A 24,219-nucleotide genomic window follows, 5' to 3' on the forward strand; every position below is an offset into this window, starting at 1 on the left:
CTTTAAAACATTTCTGGCCAAGTACCAAAGTATCGTTTAAGAAAAATGAGGGGAAAAAAGTGTGGCCTTTATTAGGAAGGCATGTGACATTGGGAAGCCATGTCACACCTGGTGGTGGCCTGGACCGGTAGCCGTGGCCCAGCTATCAGCAGCTCTGGGGCACTCGGTAGAGATCCACACAGGCCTGGTGCCTTGGATCAGCTGTCAGTCCCCATCAGGAAGTGCGAATGAGAGCAGAATCGGTGAGGGGCATATGGTGAGAGATGATTACCACCCTCTGCCTCCAATCTTTAATCCAACCCTGCCCATCCCAAGTCTGCTTCTACCAGGCTTTCATGCTCAGTTCTTATGGGAGCAAATGTCACCCATACCGATTACTAAGGGCAACTGTTCAAACGCGGCTCTCTGGGGAAGAAGACAGACAGCCATCGCTCAATATAACCCCACCCTTCCCCAAGGTGGTTTTTTCTTTTTTCTCCTTAAATGTATCCCAACAACAACTTCTTGCCAGCTTCTCTAGATTATCTTCATCGGTGCCCAATCCCTTCGTTCCTCACCAACCTCAGACATTTTTTTTCCCAAGCACTGGCATCTAAGTTGTTCTAGTGGTTCTCAACCTGTGGGGCTCGACCCCATTTGACAAACCTCTATCCCCAAAAATATTTACATTACGAATCGTTAACAGTAACAAAATCATAAGTAGTAAGGAAAATGACTTTGTGGTTGGGGGGAGTCCCTATACCATGAGGAACTGTGGTAAAGGGCTGCAGCGTCAGCAAGGTTGAGGACCAACTGGTTAACTGTTAACCAGTTCTCTAGTCACTCTTACCAACTGGTTAACGGCTAACCAGTTCTCTAGTCACTCTTAGGTTTTTTGGGTTTTTCCTTTTACCCGAGTGAGGGGTTAAGTCTAGCTCAACAGTTCCTCACCGTGCCTTCGCTGGTCTTCCATTTGGTAGTGTATCTGACTGGCCCCTCCCACTGATGAGGGACTCATTAAGTCTTCGGAGGACGTGACTTTGCCTTATCACTTCTTCCCCAGCCCTAGAGCACATGGCAGGGTTGACTGTGATAGTTTCTTGTTCTGAAATCCTTCCTCATAAGGGACGCAGACTACCACACCATAAATAGAAATCTGAATGGACAACAGGCAGAAGGCAAAACCCAAAAGACCTTTTGTTCTCTGCCTTATTTAAAAACCGTGGTGACCTTTTAACTTGGGTTGGCATATTACTCACACAGAAATCCTCTAAGGTGAGGGTGTAGTTTCCAGAGAAGTCAAATGCTGAAGAGCTAAAGGCTGTAGATGGGTGTTACCACACTTCCCAACAACAGTGAGGGAGACGAGGCTAGCCTAGGTCCAGCAGAGATGAGGCTAACCTAGGTCCAACCAGCCATCAAGCCAAATAGTAACAGTTCTGCCCACTCCTCCCCAACAGATGAGAAGGCTGACAGTAAAGGAGAAAAAGCCTTTGAACTTGTCAAACTCGATAGCAGATTTTGCTAAACTAACCAGACCACCAAGATGGAAGGCTCTGTGCAGATTCAACATACGGCTGACAGAGCTTTGCTAGCTGCGCATCTCCACACAGGCAGAACACCTGCGTCATCTTCAGCACTGTGAACAGTGCCTGGAATACAGCAGGCGCTCGAGAGAACGGTGGCAATGAGGTAGGTATCTCAAATTCTAGATATAACTTCTAGTTCCTAAGATCAGCAACTTACAAGGTACTAAAACGGGATGTAAGGGAAACAGGTTTAAAACACATAGGATACATAAAAACCCCTGGAGTCAGAAAACAGATCCAGTTAGGAACAGTCATTTTGTGTCTACCTTTGCAGAATATAAACTATGGTCGGCTGGGCGTGCCTGGTGGGGTTTGCCTGTAGCCTCATCAGTCACCACTCAGCAAATGTGGCCAGGAAGAGGTCAGGGTCGTCTTTGACTACACAGCAGGTCTGAAATCAGCCTGGACTCAACGAGACCTTGTCTCAAAACCAAAGCTAAGCCAAGTGGTGGTGGCACATGCCTTTAATCCCAGCACTTGAGAGGCAGAGGCAGGTGGATTTCTGAGTTGGAGGCCAGCCTGGTCTACAAAGTGAGTTCCAGGACAGCCAGGGCTACACAGAGAAACCCTGTCTTGAAAAACAAACAAGCGAAAAAAACTCAATCAACCAACCAACCAACAAAAACTCCCAACCAACCAAAAAAACCTAAAACAACAAAAACCCACCACCACCACCACCACCACCACCACCACCACCACCACCACCACCACCACCACCAAAACAGTCGTAACAATAAAGACAGACTTGTATGGAGCCTCAGCCTAAGCTACCTGTTTAAGGTTGTGGAAGGCAGCTTCAGCAACTGTCAGCCTTGGCACCAGTCCCCATCCCCAACACACTTGTGCATTTTTCCTTCTCCAGTGAAAGGAGCACATTCCACTTGCCATACCTACCGCACATGCATGCGTTTGTCAGGTATGATGAACTATAAAGCTACAACTGATTTTAAAAATGTAGGCACACTAACAGTTTAAGAGAGACAAACAGGTATCCCTTATTTTTTAGGCAGTAGGAATATTAACTACAAAGGGCATGCCCATTTCCCAGTACTTCTTTCTCTATACAGGCGAGTCAAGGACCCTGGGCCACACCTCCAACCTGGAGTTTTACACTCAACGAGGACACATCCCGAAGGAGCTGGAAAGAACACTGTAGCAATGCCTTATGTCTGTAATCCACACCTAAGGAGCTGGAAAGAACATTGTAGCAATGCCTTATGTCTGTAATCCACACCTAAGATGAGATGACTAGAAAAAAGCAAAACCTAACTTTGCAATGGAATTTTTAATGTCAATTTATGGTAAACAGTCTTAATAAGGGGGAAAAAAACCTGAACTGACATAGAAACCAAACAGCTGCCTAGGGACCGATGAGAGGGCTAAGCAGGAGGCACAGTGCTTGCCAGGTAGCTGGGGTGACTGCGTATAATCTCAGTGCAGGGGAGGCAGAGAGAGGACCTGGACAACGGGGATAGCTGGCTAGACCAGCAGAACCTGCAAGCTTTGGTTTCAGCTGAGATGGCGGCCTGATATGTAAGTGGGAGTGACTTCAGAGGACACCTGATATAAATCTCTAAGTCTCCACACATACTGGAACACAGCATGTGCACCCGTACACATGAAAGCATTACAAAGCATTATACACAACTCACATGTGCAAAAAAAGCAAAACCTGTAAATTTTTAACATTCTTACACAGATATGTGAAAAAGAGAAAAAAGAAAAAGGAAATGGTTTTCCCCCCAGAGTCCAGCTTCGCCAACTACTCTTGGGACATGACCAGGTCTCTCTGTCCCTTGTCCTTTTTTTTAATCTTGCTATTATTCCCCTCAGGGAAGTCCACCTGCATGTTATTCCCATACCTCAGATGCACCTTCTACTTCTGTACAAGAGAAATGGTGTTTGCTATAAAGCGCAGCCCTTAGGATTACGCAGGATGCTAGCATTCACTCCTGCGAAAGCTGTCAGCATCCTCATCTAGTACAAGACACAGACAGCGCAGGCGGTGCAGCCTTGCTACACCTCACAAGGCCCCAGGTTTGCTCAACTGTACCGGGTAACACTGGGTGTGGATAGCTTGGGTCACACGAGAAAGGACACCTGGCCACGGTCACATGGAGGGAATGAGTGGTAGGATTAGAACTCCAGAACACCTAGTTGTGGCTCTGCATCCCACACGGTGACTTGCTATATTGGAGTGGTCCCGCTGGGCTCCTGACCCTTGTCTGCAGCTCAGTGCTTTCCATCAGAGCCCATCTTACCTAGGGCGATCTTAAGGCCAGCACAGCTGCGGCACATCTGATGTCTGCAGTTCTTTTATTCACTGTAACTGGGTTATCACCACTAGTGGGTGTTAGTTTAGGATTCTACATGCATAGAGTAAGCCCCACAATACATCACCCAGCACAGAATGTCAAGTGTCCCAGGTCAGCAATCTTACAGGCATGGATTCGAATAGGGTGGCCCTTGGGTTGGTCTCGGTTGTTGCACTTACTATTGCTAAGCCAGCGGATGAAGATGGTAAACTGAAATCAGGCATCCCCAGATAGTTGTATATATAAAAAACCCCAACAGCCCAGGCTTTACTAAACCACGTGTCTCGAGGACTAAAACCCGAGAGCACGCAGAACAACACTAACTTCAGGCCCTGCAGTGCAGCCGCCCTGTAATTTAAATACATAACGAGTACGACCGTCTTCAAACGAAAGCCTTTAATGTCCCATTTCAAACAGCACGTGTGGAGGACTGGCACACCTGCAAACTAGAAGGTACCATAAGTAGTTGCTCCAGCAGCTGGCAAGTACTATGAAAACCTATAAGAGCTTCTTTATAAATTTCACAGAGTTCAATCATAGCACACATAAGACAGAGATAATAAAAGAAAAGTAGCATGAATCCACATCAAAAATTGTATAACCATAGTAATATTTTAAGCATAAATGGTGGAAATTTCTGTGTATTAACTCCCCAAAGATTTGTATTCTATTAGAAAAAAAAAATCCATAGTGCAGTACCCAAAGTATTTGAATCCTTCCTCCTTTCCCCACCCCACAGAGTTACTGAACACTAGCCAAAGGCATTGTTCCTAAGTAATACTGCTTGCTTTATAACATTCTTTCTCAAAGAAAAGTTCAGAGGGTGGTTTTATGTGGATAGTCAAACAATTCTAGAAAAGAAAACAAAACCAAAACTGAACCCTGATATCTTTCATTCATCATTCTGGTTTACCTATACGTTATAAATTATGAAATCACACTGTGTAAAATAACACCTATTACATTTAGGAAGGTAAACCCATATTTATTTACTAGCACTGTTAAAACATTACACAAAACACATTCAGTGGCAAGTAACTGTAATGCAAGCCCTTGCACGGCAACCCACATTTATTGAACTACGGATGCTAAGTTATACAAAATCGCACCACTTTAATTAAGGCTTTAGTTTACATTTGGCCACCTCAAAGTCGTTGTAACATCAGGTTGGTCAATTTAAATACTGTGGCTCCCTGTTGGATGGACACACAATCTTTACACCCAAACGTTAATGCATACAAAACAACAAGGCATTGTTAAATAAAACAGCAATAGTTACTGCAAATTAGGCCTTGTGACCAGTTACACATGATTAAAATTACTTCCCACATTCACATCCACAGTACTCGTCCACCAGTTAACATCTCAACCGAAACGTTACACATGGGAAACAATCACTAACAGGCAGATACTAAACCTGTATATTTGGTATTGCAGACACACATATGCATGAGCAAGCAAGGGAGTCACAGTGAGAATCTACAGCTGCAGAAGCCTGAAAATGATTTACAAAAATTGTTAAATCATTAAAAAATTGTTTGAAAATATACACTTCTTGTTGTAGACCCCCACTGTACACACAACTATAAACATTGTTCCCTATGTAAACAAAAAAGGAAACATATAATAAGGAGATTTGAAAAGTCTGGACATTTCCTTCCCAACAGATATTAAAGGCAACGTCTTTAATCTAAGACATTATACTGAAAGGACTATCATATTTTAAAGACAAGATCACTGTCTCCACAGGTTTTTGAAAAATTAAAAAAACTATATAGCTGTGTTAATCAAAGCGCTTATTTTGTATAATACAATGATAATGACCTTGAATTTAAAAAAAATTACAATAAGCTACAAGTATCAAAGAAGCAAAGTTATCTGGAGTAGTCTATATAGGAGCTCTTTGGACTTTCTTTTATTATGCTAAAATAGTGGTGCTTTTAGGATTTACATTATTGTACTCTCCAATACAAAGTATGGGGTGTGTTGAAGTATACAGTACACCATTTTCATACATGTACAACATTGGTGGATGAAGAATGTCTCTTAGCAGTAATACTGGATGTAGCCTCTGGTTTTACCAGCTGCATACTCTAGAACTATTATATAAGTAAAAATCTCTCGTGATACTGGAAAGTGATTAGAATGTGCAAACTGACAGAGTAGCTTTCATCCGCCTCTCAGGGTACCACCACAGGAAAGTCCGTTTAAGATGTTGGTAGGTTTAACAAAGTTGGAATGCTGGCACTGCTGAATTGGGCAACAGTTTTTCAGACCTGTGGAAGGGGAAAAAATACGTGCGTTAACAGAAACAGTACAATAAAGAACGAAAGGAAACAGTAAGATAAAGTCTTGCTGTTTTCTAGTCCTCATATTAATGGCAGCTAAGACATTTTTGTATCTTTATTCCAAAAAAGATGGCACTCCATACTGCTGTTGTCCTAGAAGCCAGACCAATGAAAACTCTAGACCAAAAAAAAAAAAAGGAATAAAAAAAAGCTCTGTGCAGGTCTGTGGTGGCGTCTGCCTTTAATCCCAGCTTTAGGGAGGTAGAGGCATGCAGATCTGAGTGCAAGGCCAGCCTGGTCTACAGAGTGAGTTCTAGGACAGCCAGGACTACACAGAGAAAACCCTGTCTTGAAAAACCAAATCAACTAAACAAAAAACAAATTTCTGTATTACTTTCTGAAGATTAAAAAGCAAAGAAACTGGGGGCGAGAGAGACAGCGCAACGGTACAGAGCACTGGATACTTTCCAGAGACTCGGGTTCCATTCCCAGCACCTACACGGCTGCTTACTACTGCCGTAACCCCAATATCAGCGGGTCCTCTTCTGGCCTCCCTGGACATCAGGCACACGTCACACACATGTCTCACACATACACATACACATACACACACACACACCCCAGAAATAAATCAATAAATCAAAAACCAGGGGGGAAAAAAATCACATTAAAATTTATGGTCAAACCAATCTTACTAGAAGATTTAGGGTTAACAGACAAATAGCAGTATTAACAACTTGAAAAAAAAATCTTTGTTTCCTTTGTTTTTTAAGGTTTTTTTTTTTTGAGACAGGGTCTCTGTGAAGGCCTGGCTGTCCTGGAACTCAGAGATCTGCCTCCCTCTGCTCTCCAAGTGCTGGGATTAAAGCTGTGTACAGTCGATGCTGCTGCCGCCACCACCAGGTGCCCTGCCCTTCGTCTCCCTTTGGTTCTCCTCCTCCCTTGCTGAGTGAGGACCCTTCTTCCTCCAGCACTGCCTTCTTGCACCTCACAGCTCAGCACTTCAGACTCGGACAGACTTGCCCTAAGCTCCAATTTAATGGCAGTTGGTGCCGTTGTCTGCCTCTTCAGAACCCACTGCAGCACAGCACTGAGCATGGACTCAGAAGCTGGGCAATCTGCTGAAACCCTGGCTCTGCCTGGGTCACCAACTGCAGGGCTTGGCACTGTTTATCATCCTGATCCTAGAGTTAAGCAGAGAGCCTAGTTTGTGCCTGGCCGTTGCAACTGTAAAGCAGGGATACTGAGTCCCTGCCTTGAAGGCTTGTCCTCCTGAGTGAGCAGAGACCACAAGCCCTTGTCGGCACACCATGCACATCTTACAACAGCTTGTCTCCCTCTTCTATTGTGTCTCAATTATCTAAATATAACTAAGAGGGAAGAGAAGGTTGGCTCTATCAGAAGCTTTCAGGGTCCCCCAGGATAGAAGTATGTGCTGAACAACCAAGTTCACACCTGTGAAGCCCCTCACTTCTGATGAGTATGTAAATGAACATCTGAGTCCCCAGGATTTCCACACCGAGTCCTGATAGCTATCTGTAAGGATTAAACATCATTTAGTGAGAAGAACGCAACGTACCTGGCTCAGAGCTACAATGCATTCAGTACATTAAAGCAGCTGACACGATGACTTTTTGCGGGCCTTCCCAGGCACTGGAGTTTTTCTGTTAATTTGCCGCACTAGGTCATAAAAGATCTGCAAACACATTATTATTATTATTATTACCACCACCACCACCACCACTTGTTGTTTTAAAGAGAGAAAACAAACTCAAAAAACCCCAAACTGAAAAAGAGAAACAGAAACTCCTGGCAATTTCCACAGCTGTAAAGGAATCTCCACGCTTTCTTTTGCAGCAGGAGTGTAAAGCCAGTGTTCTTGTAAGTACCAGGTTTTGTTTTGTTTGAGAAAATTAAAACCATTTCTATTAAAGTAAGAGCTGAAGAATTCTACTTAATGCAGTTAGCGCTCCTACAACAAAGAAGCCCTTTGCTGTCTCCGACGGCTTGGCTTTGCGCGTCTTTTGTGCCTTTGCTATCTATGGGGCGTCACCTACTTCAAGACCACACTACCTTTCCGAGGTTTAGCCTTCATATGAACTCTAATACTCGATGAAATGAATGGTTTTAACTGGCCTTCTGCCTGACTTTCCCTTAAACCAACACATTGTTACTCATATGCATGCATATGCCAGACAAGGTTTTTTTTGGCCTATAAGAGCACATATTAAGAGTTCTTTGTAATACTTTTCTTTAAAAAAATCATTAATTAATTTTTGGAGACAAGGTTTTTCAGTATAGCCCCAGCTATCTTGGAATTTGCTTGGTAGGCCAGGCTGGCCTCCAACTCAGAGATCCACCCACTTCAGCCTTCTGAATGTTGGTATTTAAGGCATGTGCCACTACCATCTGGCAAACAATTATTCCTTTCATGTGTGTGTTTGGGTCATGCATGAGTTTATGTGCACAATGAGCATGCAGGCTCCCAGCGACATCAGGAGAGGGTGCTTGGATTGCAGATGGCCATGAGTCACCGTGTCAGTCCTGGGAACTGACCCCAGGTTCTCAGGATAGTAGGCTCCTCGGTGCCTGCCCAGCCTCCTCCCAGCCTCCTCTCCATTCATGTAAGATGCTGCACTGAGCCTAAGAAGCTATTCTCAGGACACACACACATACCTCATTAACATTTATTTTGGACTTTGCAGAGGATTCTAAGAATGCACAGTTGTTCCACTGTCTTGCTAGGTTCTGACCTTGTTCCTTTCCTACAACTCTTTCATCTTCCAAGTCGCATTTATTACCAACCAGAATCATTGGAACCTGCGAAGACAGTCATAAGGGAAAAAAGACAATTATACAATGACGAACAAGCTATAAAGTGCTTACAAAAGAGGGAAAATTCATACCACAGCGGACCCAATCACAGTAATCAAAAAAACCTTTTTAATAGGAAGTACAAAGGGTGTTACCATGAAAAGCTGGCAGATTTCAACACTTCAAAATGTTTAAGGGTGTGAACCAACTTCACGTTTTTTTGGTTTCTGACACACGTTTAATGAATTACACAATACAAAAAGGAGAAATTAAGAAGGTCCCTAAAGCAGAAACTTCAGCTTCTCACGGTCCTAAATGTAACCTCTCATTTCATAGTCTATGACAAAATAAATCAACTTAGTAAAAATAAATACTTACTAATGGCCTCTCAAGTTTGGATATATCTAATGTTTGTAATTTTAAAAGAGTAGTATGGGGAAAGTAATACAAACCACTAGTGGCCATTAACATTAAAAAAAAAATTCTAAAAAAATTCAAATAAGGAAAACAAGAATTTAGGCTTTTAAAGGAGATTAAAAGAGATTTTAAAAGATACTTTTTTAAATAAGCAATAATGCAATTGTAGAAAAACAAAACCTTCCAGATTCTCACTTGCAGAAGTGCAGAAAGGGGCTGGAGAAATGGCCCAGTGGTTAAGAGCACTGGTTACTACTCTTCCAGAGGTTCTGAGTTCAATCCCCAGCAACCACATGGCAGCTCACAAGCATCCTATGATAGGATCCGATGTCCTCTTCTGACATGCAGGTATACATGCAGAGAGCACTCAGACACATAAAAACATTAAAAAAAAAAAATCTTTAAAAGAAACAGAAGTGCTGAAAATGACAGCATCCACCATAAAGGTGCTTAGCTCTTTCAATATTAGTTCACTTAACTCTATGACTGGTTCGTTCGTTCATTCGTTCGTTCTTTTTTTCTTTTCTGTCTGTCTGCTGTCTCTCTCTTTCTGTTTTTTTGTTTGTTTGTTTGTTTTGTTTTGAGCTAAGAGTCTCACTTAAAGCTCTGGCTGTCCAGGAACTTGCTAGGAATAAGCGCACACCCACCCGCCCAGCGCTACAATAGTCATTAAAGTGTGGTGCTCACATCGCAACAGCACCACCAACAAACCTGTCAAAAGGCAAATTCTCAAGCCCTACACTAGCCTCGCGAGTCAAAGGTTCTGTAGCAACTCCTACTGAAAATTTGATATAAGATCACACAAACTTAAGAACCAATGCCACAGGTAATGAGGAATTAAAGTCACCGTTGTGAAATCTATAGATTTTAGAGTCTATTACACTTCACTCTGCAGGGACACCTAAATCTAATGTTTTAGAATTTAACATAGTGGTTGTTTGTCTTTACCATTATGTTCCTTTCCAATACAGAGGCATAATTTAGGCATATATATGGTCATAGATAAATGTGGCTAGATCTTACTTTCAAAGCATTGTGCCCATTAACCCAGCACTTGGGGAAAGAAGGCAGGAGGCTCACTCAAGTTCAAGGCCAGCCTGGGCTATAGTCTGTTAAGTCTGCCGTGAATGTGGCCACACACAGCTTTCTCCCTCCCAACATCCTCATGGTCTAGAAACAAGAGACAGAGCCTGCAGGTAGCAATTCTGGGGTGGCAATCAAACAGGAGATCCTGCCTGAGCAGCAAACACTTAAACTGCTTTAAAAAAGCAGGAGCAAAAAAATAAAGGCAAGATAGGTGGTGGTCTCTTTAATCCCAGCACTTGGAAGGCCGAGGCAGACAAATCTCTGAGTTCAAGGCCAGCCTGGTCTACAGAGTGAGTTCCAGGATAGCCAGGGCTACACAGAGAAACCCTGTCTCAAAAAAAACCAATTAAGTTGAGAGAATATTTAAGTTTTAAAACTGACTTAGGTTTGGAGTAAGCCTAAGTCTTCAGGACTAAGTCTGCTTACATCATCAGTGTCTTTAACCCGCAGAATCTGCTCTCTTAGATCTTGTAAGTCGTTAAATGTCGACTGTGCTGTGATGGAGTAAACCAGAGCGAAGCCTTGTCCGTTCTTCATGTACAGGTCCCTCATGGCTGTGAACTGCTCCTGTGGTGGGAGGGTACAAGATACCAGCTTAGATAATCATCACATAACACTCCTTAAAACTACACATTACAGCAAGACACTGCTGGAGAGGTTATATTACAAGTTCTTTTAAAGTCTTACCACAGACGTACATACAACAGATGTTCAACTGGAACGGAAATACAGTGTCTCTAAGAGCAGCCTTTAACCTACCATCAAGTGTTGAGCACCCTCGTCTTATCCCAGAGGTAAAGCATGACACAGAGCCATCATTCTGTGGGGCTGTCTGCATGGAAATCTGTATTTTACTGTATTTTTCTACACTTCTTCACTATGTCTGACGGTTTTGTACCCAGAATCCTTCCCTTAATTTTGAATACCTACAAATCTAATTGGTTGTTATGGTCTCAATGACTGAATAGTCCCAAAAGCTTCATATGCCAAAATTGAAGCCTCATTCTGAGGTATCCAGAGGGCAGAAACTTAATTCCATGGACGTTAAGAGGTGAGGCCTTTGGGAAGCAATTAGGATTCAAGTTAGGTGAACAGGCTTCTTACAGGAGAGGGAGAGACACATGGATGCATGTTCCTGTGCCTTGCCACTTGTTATGCACTGCCTTGAGGTTCTGTCAGGAACATAAGCCATCACCAGACTCAGTTCCTAGACCTTGCACCTCCAGAACAAACTAAAACACACCTACATTTACAAAGCTAGCTGGCTATAGGCATTTCATTACAGTAACAGAATTGACAGTTACATCAAAGCACTTCTGAGGACAGCTACCAAAACACAATTTCATAGCATCAGAGAATAAATGTGCACCCACGCATTGTCAACATCATCTGAAATATATAATAAGACTGTCTTAAATGGACTAGTACAACCAGACCATGGAAATGTCCACTCTAGCATTTAAAACATTTGTTATTGGTATATTACATTTAGAAAGTGCAACATTTAAAAACCAGTACTATATGCAGCGTATCTTGATAATTTTATTTTACATACCGTTCCTGCGGTATCCAAGATTTCAAGCATACACTGCTGTGCATCTACTTCAACTTGCTAAAGAAAAAATAATGAAAATATTCTTTTATTTTTAATGCATGCAAAACTACTTTAAAATACCCACAACAGTAAAAAGCACAACAGATAACAAGCTATGGGATCTTTACAGGGTAATATCAAGCAATACTTAAAAACTACATAAGTCATTGTGGCGGTTTTTCGTAAGAATGGCCTGATAGTTTAAGGCATATGAACACGTGGCTCCCACTTGGTCTAGGAGTGGCAGAAGCGCACTCCCGAGGCCCAGTATGCTCTCTCTGCTCTGCTCTCTGCTGCCATGCCTGCGGCCTGCTGCCACGACGGACCGTAGGCCCAAACACACACTTCCTTCTTTATGTCCCCCGTTCTACCACAGCAATAGAACAGGAAGGATCACAGTCTTCAAAGCACCCCAAATTCTAGTCAGGTGCCAACCCCGTGTCCCTGTAAGTCCCTCCACAATGGGGCTCAACACTGACTCTGGAATAGAAAGTCTTCAGCATAGCCAAGCAGGCAAGCAAGAGCTCAGCAGGGCAGCGTGACTGCGAGTCAGCCCTCCTGTAACGCCCTGGGCAAGATGCCTTTACTTCTCTGGACACTCTACTGTCTTGTCACACTGGAACGTACTTTCTGGAAGCAAGGAAGCAGTGTCACAACAATGAAATAAAGTGCGTATCCGTGTCTTCCTTTCTAATGTTTTCTAGGAATAAAAGGTAGAGAGTCAACTCTACTAAAGTAAGTCTGTCTGCACACTGCTGTATTAACATGTGCTGTGCTAGCAAACACTTTTCTGCTGCGGCAGTATGGGCCAAGGAGGCGTTAAGCAGCAAGGATGGGAAGCCCACTGGAGGCTGCTTCCAGAAGAGTGAGAGAGCTGAAGGCTATCAGTCTTTCCAGTGAGTGGGGCCTGGGAACACGGGCCTGCTGCGTGAACTGACACTCAAGTCACAATTCTGAGGTCAGAATAAATGTAAGCGTTCTACTAACTCGTGTGCATAAGTGCTTATGAATTGCTGATGGTGGTAGGCAAGCAATGACAAGAAATAGCACATGAACGTTCCACTAACAAACATCTTTTCATTTTAATTTATATAAAACATTTGATAAGTAAAAACTAAAAAATAACTCTTTACATTTGTATTAAGACCAAAAGGCCTTTAAAAAGTAACATACCTTTCTATAAGAATCTTCTATCGTAGGATCATATTTTTCAACAAAAATTCCTTGAACAAACTGTACAGTCTGGGAAAAAATTAAAATAACATTATATTTCAAAAAGAAGAACACATTTGAGTCTGAAAACTTTTCTTGTTTTTATTTTTTGAGGCAGGGTCTTACCGTGTGTTTCAGGCTAGTCTGGAACTCAATACATAGAACACTCTGGCCTGGAGCTTGCAGTGACCCTCTGGCCTCTCCTACCCAAGTGCTGGATCATGTGTCTGCACCACTATGCTCAGTTTAAATCTGTAGTTTTAAACTACAGTTAACTATTTGTATCTGTGGGTTCCATAACCAACTATGGATCAAAAATAATTCAGGATAAGGACAAACCAGACCATGTGTGCACTGATCATATAAAGTTTGTCACTGTTAACTACACAGTGTTAACAAGCACTCACTACACATCTATACAGTGAGTACAACAGTGACTCAAAGAGCATTTGTGCAGTGTTGGCACTGTAATTTTAACCCATAAACACAGTCAACATATCTCCCCATTACTGCAGATACAAACAAAAAAGCAAATGAATATTATATACACTTCTCAGTCTAAGGGCGGTTAAATCCTACACAGGCGGTCTGTTTGTCTGTCTGTCTTTGAGACAGGGTTTCTCTGTGTGGCATTGCTGTCGAGGGCCTCACTCTGGAGACCAGGTGGCCTTCAACTCCCATAGCTCCACCTTCCTCTGCCTCCGGAGTGCTGGAACTAAAGGCATGCACCACCATGCACAGCATTAGGTGGCCATTTAAAACGGCCAAGTACGATGGTTTATCTTATCGGCAGTAAAGAGAAAGTCAATCTACGTTTGTTTTGAAACACAGTCCCATGTAGCCGGCTGGCCGTTAACTCTGGATCTCTCTTTGGCCTCAAGTGCTGGGCTTGCAGGAGTGCACCACCATTCTCCTCTTGATCTGGGTCCTTGTGGTTTTTTGCTAAATTCTGATTTACTTAAGCTAACTCTGTCTTCCTCATCACATCAAACTGTTTCCTCTAAAGCTAATCCTTGCTAGGGAAAATATGCCCATTAAAACAATACAAAACTAGATAGACAAAGGCTTAAAAAAAAGACTAATTGCAAATATATATATACACACATACCTACTTACAAATTAAAAAAAAAAACCTTAATTTCTCTATATTGCACTAACATGCAAATATACACACATGTGTAGGTCGCTACTCTCTGGAAAGCTTAAACTTAATTCTCATATAACATAAATGCTACCCATCCAGATACACCTAATAATTGTCTAAAATTACAAGAAAAATCTTATATTTCTTGTAAAGCTATGGGATCTTACCTTAATCAGACCAAGACAAATAACCAAATGCGTATCTTACAAGAGCTGGGCGTGGTGTCCACACCTCTAACTCCAGCACAAGTGAGGACTGTCAATGGTTAGGGCCAGTCTAGTGTACCCGGAAAAAACTGTCTCAGGAAACAAAAACCATAAACAACAAAAGCTGAGCTGTAGCTTGGCTGGAGTGCTCTGTCCCCTGCGGGAAGCCCTTGGTTCTATCCACATCACTATAGAAATGGATGTGGACTTTAAAGCTGCAACCTCAGCCAGCATTCCCAGAATTATGTAAAGGCAGAAGTAGGAATTCAAAGTCAAGATTTCCATTTGACTACTAAATATGAGAACAAAACAAAAGCTACCTCAGTAGAAAAGACCATCGTGAAGTGGGCAGGAACAACTTACCAGGGCTGACTTCCCAACGCCTCCTGAGCCAAGCACGACGAGCTTATATTCACGCATGGTGCACACTGTCACACTCAGTACCTGGTTAAAGAAGAAGGGAAACAATCTTAAGTCTTGGTATTTATGTGCTTTTTATAGGACAGCCAGACCAGCAGCTTTACATAAAATGATTACTTCACTAGACTCCCATAGGAGCACTGTGCAAGTTTTCTACAGAGTTAGGTGCAAAGTGCGTGCTGGCTCGGTATAGTGCTTGCTGTCAATGCCTTGGCAACTCGAGTCTGATAATCAATCCATGTACAGGTGGAAGGCAACAGCCAAGTCCACAAAGCTATCCTGATAGTCACACATGTGATGATGTACACGGTACATGTACTCACACATGCATGTCACACACATGCATAATAATAATGAGGGAAGATACAAAGAGTTACAGACAATACTTTTTAGCTCCTTCTTTTTGGGGCAGAGAAGTATAGTAAATAGCTTATGGGCGTGTGACACCACTCTGTTTAGGCAGCCCATATACCCTTCTTGACCCGCACCAGAGCAGGCACTAGCCATAGGGAGTTCTAAGACTCCCCCCGCCCCCAACTGTGAGCATCCAAAGACCCACAACTTGAGTCCAACTACAAGCACACTCCACCACAAACAACAGGGTATGTTTCTAAATCTCCCCTAGCAAGTCTCAAGAAGCCCTGTGTCATGGACAGAGAATAATCCTAGGTACATTAGGAATGGCATGAGAGGGCAGATCTGCCCTGAACTAGTTTTGGGACATTGTGCAGTAAGGCAAACTGTGCTCAGTGAACTTTTAGAGAATTCCTAAGTACCATCTTATGTCTACCCATAGCTGGGCACTGTATATGATTAAAACTGGATGCATCACGAGAAAGACAGTGAGCAAAACCTGCCAAGCAAAACAGAGACCCCACCCCACAGCCTCATATTCCCTTTGCAGTCAAACACCTCCTCTCCTGCCAAGAGCCCATAAAGCAAGGCCCGGGACAATGACCTGGAGCCCTGGGTCCTCCTAATTCAAAGCCTACTCATGTCTCTGCAGCACACCCGACCTGTACTATTGCTCTGCTTTTCCCTTCCTAGTACGCAATCTGTGTGCACTTCCTTCAACTTACTGATTAAGACCTAAGAATCTAGAAGCAAGCATTAATAATAATTTCAATTAGAATATCCAAGGGAAGAGGAGAAGAAAAAAGAGGGCTGGGGTGGTGGCTGAGAAACATCACTAAGAGCTTTTGACGACTTACAAGCTAACATGACATACCTACCCCTCTTTTCTCAAACCATCTTAAGACAACAGTAAACAACCCGAACCACATACAACTACCAACTGTAAGTAGCTGAGAACAGGCATATACTCAACGAATAGAGGAAAATCCCTGTTCCCCGAGTCAATGTCCTAGAAAAATGACTGACAGGTAGGACTGGAAACAGCATCCAGGCACGACGGTGCATCCCTACAGTCTCAGAACTCTGAAGACCCAGGCTTGAGGCTAACCTGAGCCACACTGCAAGATTCCAGCTCTGCAGTTCTTCCATTCTGCAGTCCATGCTAACTTACTCCTGCCTCTGGAAGTTTGCCAATCTTTAAGTTTCAGAGTTTGCCTCAAATCATAAAAGCAGCAGTCTGCTCTGCCCAGGGGAGGCAGTTTTCTAGTATGGTCAGTTTTTTGCTTAAGTAACTAATAACTGTATGTTTCGTATTTCCTGCCTTCTCATGCTGAAGACCCTCACAGCCTCCCTTCAGAAAGCTCCCCAGGTCTAGCAGCACTGTCAGAGGCTCTCATCCGACTCCTTGAGCTCATCTCCCTGGCCTGCTACGGCAGGACTTGTAACCATGTAGTCTATGGAGAAGGCAGCTGGCTTTCTGATTTGCACTGTGAGCAGAACCACTTGCCAACACTGTTTGATTCTTTGCTCATCTACGTGTGAGGTTTTGTCTCACATTTGTTTTGGCCTGGGTGGTCTTGCTTTCACCTGTTACAGAGAACGCAGGGAAAAGGCCCCATAAGCTTTTCAAGCTGGCCCACTGGGGACTGAAGATGAGTAAAACCAACTATAAGTTCAAGCAAACATGAGGGACTAAGCTCAAACTTCACCTGGATCACCTATAAAACCCTGATGGTGACAATCATTTTATCAGTTTGTAATCATTTTGCCTTCTAACAGATATTTTGTCGGGGGAACCTCACAATCTACCTTTATTCTCCTGTTTGTTTTTTAGTGGTAGGGTCTCATTCCAGACCAGGATGGCCTTGAACTCGTAGTTATTCTCAGTTTCCTCAGTGCTGGGTGGGATTAGAGATGTATGTGCTAAAGGAAGACACTTATTTATTTTTTAAAGTGTAAGCACAGAAACCATTTTAATTTGTAGGAGTAGATTATATCCCGTGAAACATGTAGCTCGTAAGTATGAGGTTAAGTTCTGCCATATGCCAACATCCAAGTAACCTACACTCTCATCCAGGTTTAGAGCATTTAATTATTACAAGGCACTTTTTCTTAACGGTGGTAATATCTTCTTGTCATAAACAAACCACCACAGCTAATTTCCTTCTGTGTCAGAAACAGGCTGCACACTTTAGGGAATCTGGGGAGACATGTTCTAGAACTTTAGCTATACCAACGTAACTACCTCTCACATATGAAGGCAGTTAAAAGCATCAAGATAGGGGATGCAAATAGCCCAACATATTCTGAAAACTGAAACTTATTAAGAAATCTTCCTTAGGGATACACTGGTCACAGTGTGTGATGTGGTGTGTGTGTGTGTGTGTGTGTGCGCGCGCGCATCAATTACATAATAAAACCCTATCTGAAAGCTCCTCAACATGTTTTTGTGTATTTTTCAAATATGATACAGATTTTTAAAGGTCTGACTATAATGTCACAATTTGCCTACACATACACTGCCCATAACTAGGAAACCGATTAACAGTATTGAGTATTCAACCAAAGGAAGATATAAAGAGCTACATTTTCTTCTTCCTTGAGGCTTGGTAGCCCAAAAATCTCCAAGATGCTTTATATAGTGAAAACCCTTTTTTTCTAATTTATAAATAGGGCAATAGCATACAGAGCTTTCTCTCCAACTATCATCCAAATGGGGGCAGGGAGGGAGGGATGGAAACGGTCACAAGAATTAAGCTTGGGAAGTATAAAAAGGACAAAGTGGGGTATGGTGCTGGAGTTGAACTCAGGTCTTCTTGTGTATGTTAACTCACAGTCATCTCTCCAGCCTCAAAAAGCAAGATTTTAAAGGCCTGATTATCCCTGATTATTTTTCCAGTAAAATTCTATGCCAAAGAGTCTACAAAGTAGCTACAAATGCTCCCCCTTAGAATGTTGGTAACAAGCAGTTTTCTTATCCTCAAGTGTTTAGTTTAACTCTCCTCCCTCAATTGGAGTTCTGCGATGTTAAATTACAAAGGGCTAAGTAAAACCCTTAACTACTAGTTCCCCATGTCAAGGATGCTACTTCTCCCACTAAACTCTGGAAGTGAGATGGTGCCTGACTTCTTTCCGCCTCCAAGTCCCAAAGTAGCATCGCAACAGTTCCAGATGATTACCAAGGTCTCCTTTCACTTCCAAAAAACTTTAACTAATTCAATGTCAGGTCACACTGCCTAACCTGCTGGGCACAGTAACAGAATTCAGGACTGAGTAGGTTTTAAAATTATCTTTCAAGAAAAAAAGAGGCCCAGATTCCTGTCAAAAATAAAACTCTTAGCCAGGTGTAGTGGAACCTCTGCTTTTGAGAAGCTGAGGCAGCAGGACAGGTGAGTCGGGGCCACAGTGAGGCGGCCTCACAAACCAAACATAACGAAGAACCACCAACATGAAGCTGCTTACAGCACTCTGTCCCTTCTGACCAGATTTAGTACGACAAATAGGGAAAAGGTCTCTCCTACCACTTCATGGGTTAGTATTAGTAGTTCCAGTAAATAGAGCTAATCCCGACCAATCCTGCCACATCTTTCACTGAAATCTTCAGGAACAAAACCTGACCTGCAACTCAAGACCATGTATGTCTTCCAGTTTTGTTACACGCATCATCTTTGTGTTCAGGACCTGATTGCAGGGGATGTATTAACTGCACTACAGACTTCTCTCAGCCGAGTGACCAGATAAACAAGGTACTGACCCAAAACAAACAAACAAAAATCCAAAACAAACAACCCAACCCTTTTTTCTTATTAGACTTGTTGCTAGCTCTCCAGGCAAGCACACTTACTTGTCAGGCTTCCTGGTAGGACAGTTTAGATAACTGCATTATGAATATTAATTTACTACTTGCTATAGATATTAGACTACGACAGGAAGGGTTTAAGTTAATTTTATGATAAACTAGAAATATACAGTAAAAGTTAATACTGGACTGGGCATGACCTTTGTCATTATTTGACCTTTCTGTATGTGTCATTTCCTTAACGGATAGGATTAACAGAATCCCTTCAGAGTTTTGAAGATCAAATGAAACACACTGCCCAAAATGTTAAGCGACGGAGCAACACAGTGCGTACGCAGATAGCAAATACTAACCCGCTGTTCTAGAGACACTAGCTACCTACGTTCACAGTGCTTGAACTTCTGACACCCAAGGAACTTTAAAAGCAGCACTGAGGAGACACATGGGTGAAGCACTTGCCAGTCAGGTGTTTGACTCCCAGCACCCATGCAAAGGCTGGGGACTGTAGCTACTATCTGTAACTCCAGTGCTCTTACAGCAAGATGAAGGCAGACAGGGTCCCCAGAGGTTGCACGTCAACTAGTCTTGCAAAGGTAGTGGCAAACAACAAAAGGTCCTAGTCTCAAACAAGCTAGAAGATGAGGACTGACACTGGAGGTCGTTCTCTGACCTCCGCATGCCACACACATGCCTGCACTCACACACATTTTAGCTATGATACATGTGGTGGCATGTCGGTAATTTCACTACTCAGGAGGCTGAGACAGGAGGATCATATGCCAGTGTGGGCTAGACTATACCTCAAGAAACGAAATGAAACAAAAAGCATCCAATTGTGAAGCAAACAGTCTGGGAGGAGGCAGTCAGCACTGCTGACCCATCAGGATCTTCCATTCTCCACTGCATTTTGTGCAGACTTATTTTTGACAAAGAAAAAGTGTGATACAGGAAGATGAACCAAACACACAAGTCCGCTATACACTGGAGTTTCCATGATCACAAGGCGGCATTAATGTTTCTGTGTAAGACAAACTCTCACATAGCCCAAGCTGGCCTGGAACACTATCCTCCTGCCTCAGCAAGCATGCACATTTTGGGTTTTGGTTTCTGTTCCTGCTCTCTTCCGTTCTTACAGGGCCTTGTGCCTAGCCTAGCCTAAATCTGGATCCTCTTTATCATGTCAACCACTCTGAAGTTCTGAGACTACCTGTGCAATCGTATTTAGCTGCCAGCTCTGCTTCTGGCAATGCCATCAGGTGTAGGGGCATGTTGAACAGTTATGCTCTACTTGGTCTTATTTTTCTAAGATTATTTTATGTGTACGACTGCTTGCATGAATATATGTATATTGTCCTCATCCCTGGAATGGAAGTTACAGAAAGTTGTGAGCTTTCATGTGGACACTGGAAACTAAACCCAGGTCTTGCAAGAGCAGCACATGCTTTTAACTGTTGAGTTCTCTTTAGCCCTAGCTTTATCTGATACAATATGCAATGGTTAGCAGCCAATTTACTGTAAGTTACATATCTGCTATTATGGAAAGAAATTAACTTTGGCATCCTATGATTTATATAACAGAAACACATACAAATGCCAAGCCTAAGGAATAAGGAGGTACAGATCTTCCTAAGCACGGATCTACACTCCATATACGTCTGTGGTCAATAGTTAAACCACTGGGAAAAACAAGAGGGGGAACTTTCAGGCTACTTCACACTTTATTAAGCTATCTCCCGATAAGCTATATATAGTTTCCAACCAAAATTTCAGAATCAGAACACGTTCTAGTAAAGCCAAAATATGACATTAGAAATTTAAAAGCCAGAGTGCCCCAGTGCCCTCTCCAAGCAACACTACTTACCGGGTATTCTAATGCCTTGGGAAAGTCCACTAACAATGGCATGTAAAAAAGATGGCTACAGAATAAACTATATGTTGATAGGCATTTCCTTGGTCTTACATGTCTTAGTTGTAAAAGGGAATAGAGCATACTTGCTCTCAAGAAGCCTTATAGGGAGAGACAAAACAGAGACTAAGCGAGGGATATGGCTCAGTGCTTGGCTGTAACCTAGCATCAGGGTGTGGGTTCAAACTGCAGTACCACCAAAGGCGGGAGGAGTGTGTGCTATGAAAAACACAATGAGGACTTCAAGTGGAAACCAGGAACTGACTTATAGAGAACTATAGTGTTTCAATTAGAAAAGAATATACCAAGGCCAAAAGGAACAAAGGTATCAGAGGAAGTCTAACATGGAATTAGAACTCTTCAGAATGAAGCCTGACCATCACACAGGCACACAGGAAGAGGAAAGAAACAACACCAAGTATTTACAGGAACACAGGAAAGCTCTGCTCTGAAAACCGCTCAGGGGCCTTGACTCAGCAGACAACCTGAAGGGTAGTATGTTATACTGAGAAACAGAAGATACTTAAAAATCAAAGTAAGAATTCTAATAGTACAAGTATCTAGTAGTAATTTAATAGCAGGCAACAAAATGACACATCCAAATTATTATGAATTTTTATTAAGATCAATATATGGCTTACTTTTTTTTGTGTGTTTTTTTCGAGACAGGGTTTCTCTGTATAGCCCTGGCTGTCCTGGAACTCACTTTGTAGACCAGGCTGGCCTCGAACTCAGAAATCTGCCTGACTCTGCCTCTTAAGTGCTAGGATTAAAGGAGTGTGACACCACCGTCTGGCTTATGGCCTACTTTTAAAACATGAGCCCCAATTCGCAACAGAAACCCGATTTATAATAATGAAAATCAGAAAAAAAGGGCCAGAAATAATATAGCACAAACAATATACCATATAGAGGAAACTGACCAAAGGACCTTTAAGAACGCTGGTGTTTCAACTTGATTCCACAGCACTGCTTGGATACTAAGTGTCTGTTGACAGCACGGCATCTGCCGGCCAGGGCACCCTGAGGTTGCAGTTAGTCACTGCTACAGAACACAGCACCTCCAGTGTCTGCCTGCGATCTTAACAACAGGGGCAGGTATCCCTACCTCACCATAACAACTGCTTTTAGGTTAGCCGTGGTGATGGCACAAATTTTAATCTCAGCACTTAGGAGACAGAGACAGGAGGATCTTTTTGAGTTCTAGACAGTAAGAGCCACATGTTGAGACCCTGTCCATAAAACAAAACAAACACAAGAATCAACACAGGATAAAATTCCCTCCAGGCTGTGTGACGTGCATAAATTGCCGAGTTTGTCCCAATGCACTCTAACAGTTAAAGTTAAGACAATTAAATATCCTGTGGACTAGGGTCTAGGTGTCATGACCGATGCTGTATAATTAAAACTTCATGCAGAGCCTGGAACAGAAAAGATACTTAGGGGTCGAGCCTGGCATCTCCTGGGCAAGCATTCCGTCACAAAGCTACATTTCCAGCAGCTGCGAACTGTGTTTGGAAACAGCTTGACTGGAACACAGTCACGCCATTCAGTGAACATCATCTTTGATTGTCACCAGGTTAAAATGGCAGAGATGAATGGCCCTGATAAGGATGTCAACAAAGTCTAAATTATTATCCTGCCCTTTACAGAGGCTTGTAGACCTATGTCCTGTAGGATAGACTCTTAAAGAGATGAGGGAAGATTCTGCCTATTACTTTAGTGGAGACAAATTGGTATAGAGCTCAAACATCAACTCAAGTTTTTAGCTGCCTGCTGGGCAGTGGTGGCGCACGCCTTTAATCCCAGCACTCGGGAGGCAGAGGCAGATGGATTTCTGAGTTCGAGGCCAGCCTGGTCTACAGAGTGAGTGCCAGGACAGCCAGAGCTATACAGAGAAACCCTGTCTCAAAACACCCTCCCTTCCCCCAAAAGATATTAGCTGCCTGTCTCTATGTACTGTGGTAATAACAACAGTGTGAGAGCAGCTCCAACCCAAGAGAATTGAAGGGAAAAATTCACACACACACACACACACACACACACACACACACACACACCTACCTGTGAGGGGGGAGGGGCGAAGAAAGAGAGAGAAAGGGGAAGAGAAAAAGAGAGAGAGGGGAAGTGAGAGAGGGGGAAGAGAGAGAGAAAAGAGAGGGGAAGAGAGAGAGAGGGGAAGACAGAGGGGGAAGAGAGAAAGAGGGGAAGAGAGAGGTGAAGAGAGATGGGGAGAGAGGAAAAAAGGGGGGGAAGAGAGAGAGAAGGAGAGGGAGAGAGAATCCGCCCCCCACCCCCCCAGCAATGTCTACTGTGGGTTAGGGACAGGAACAGCAGGGTTGAAACTTTGCAAAGAAAGATGAAAACTTGTCCGACAGAAAACATGAACTATCTTTTTGCTTTGTAAAGATTTCCTCATCTTAATAGAAAAAGACGGTCCTAATTCTTCAGATCTCCACCTGTCAATTCTTCAGTAATTTAAATCCACTCATATTTAAGCTCATGTAAGTCATGGGTGGTAGCGGTAAAACTCCCAAGGAATAGCTTGCTGGGGGTGGGGAGAGAAGAAGAAAACCCATAATGTCCTTGGTTTCCATAATTCAATGCAACTATCAAAAGTACATGGTTGCTACTCATGAACCACAAAGACATCCCCAGGACACTGACAGAAAAATGTGCACTTACATATTTTAAGCAAGTACTAAATCTAGTTTGGAGTACTGGAGCAAAGGTATAAGAAATCAGAAATCAGGCTATCAGTAATAACAGACTTATTAGTAGTTAAGAGTAGGGAGTTTTGAACAAATCACACCCATTTCTGTGAATGGATAAACACCACACATACTTACTATAAAAATCTAGTTTTTACAACATACTACTTCACACAAGGATGGGTAAACTCATTTATAGTCTGTTTCAGCAAAAGGCTGAATTCAGGAATATATATATAACCAGTGTCTTCCACGGGACTAGAAACAATGGCTACAGAAATCTTTTGTTTCTCATTACCATATAACTAGGACCAAGTGACATGTCTCAGATGACTGTCCCCAAATGCACTAAGAAACCAAGAGAATGCCTTGGTTTTAGATTGTG

The 24,219-nt window shown here is 42.8% G+C and overlaps 1 protein-coding gene across 1 annotated transcript in view; it reads right to left on the bottom strand.

Moving 5' to 3' along the window:
- Nucleotides 1–4,264: 4,264 nt before the first annotated feature.
- Nucleotides 4,265–24,219, bottom strand: part of Rap1b (RAP1B, member of RAS oncogene family) — a 32,437-nt gene continuing 12,482 nt past the window's right edge. Inside the window, exons 2-8 of the mRNA XM_021174403.2 lie at nucleotides 15,008–15,088; nucleotides 13,256–13,324; nucleotides 12,044–12,100; nucleotides 10,915–11,055; nucleotides 8,848–8,991; nucleotides 7,751–7,867; nucleotides 4,265–6,159 (exon numbers count right to left, since the gene is read on the bottom strand). Coding sequence (XP_021030062.1) covers nucleotides 7,781–7,867; nucleotides 8,848–8,991; nucleotides 10,915–11,055; nucleotides 12,044–12,100; nucleotides 13,256–13,324; nucleotides 15,008–15,064 — 555 coding nt within the window. The 5' untranslated portion in view covers nucleotides 15,065–15,088 and the 3' untranslated portion in view covers nucleotides 4,265–6,159; nucleotides 7,751–7,780. The remainder of the gene's footprint in view (nucleotides 6,160–7,750; nucleotides 7,868–8,847; nucleotides 8,992–10,914; nucleotides 11,056–12,043; nucleotides 12,101–13,255; nucleotides 13,325–15,007; nucleotides 15,089–24,219) is intronic.

The sequence above is a fragment of the Mus caroli genome, unplaced genomic scaffold (genome assembly GCF_978045245.1).
Source record: "Mus caroli unplaced genomic scaffold, Mus_caroli_1 scaffold_9, whole genome shotgun sequence".
Lineage (NCBI taxonomy): Eukaryota > Metazoa > Chordata > Mammalia > Rodentia > Muridae > Mus > Mus caroli.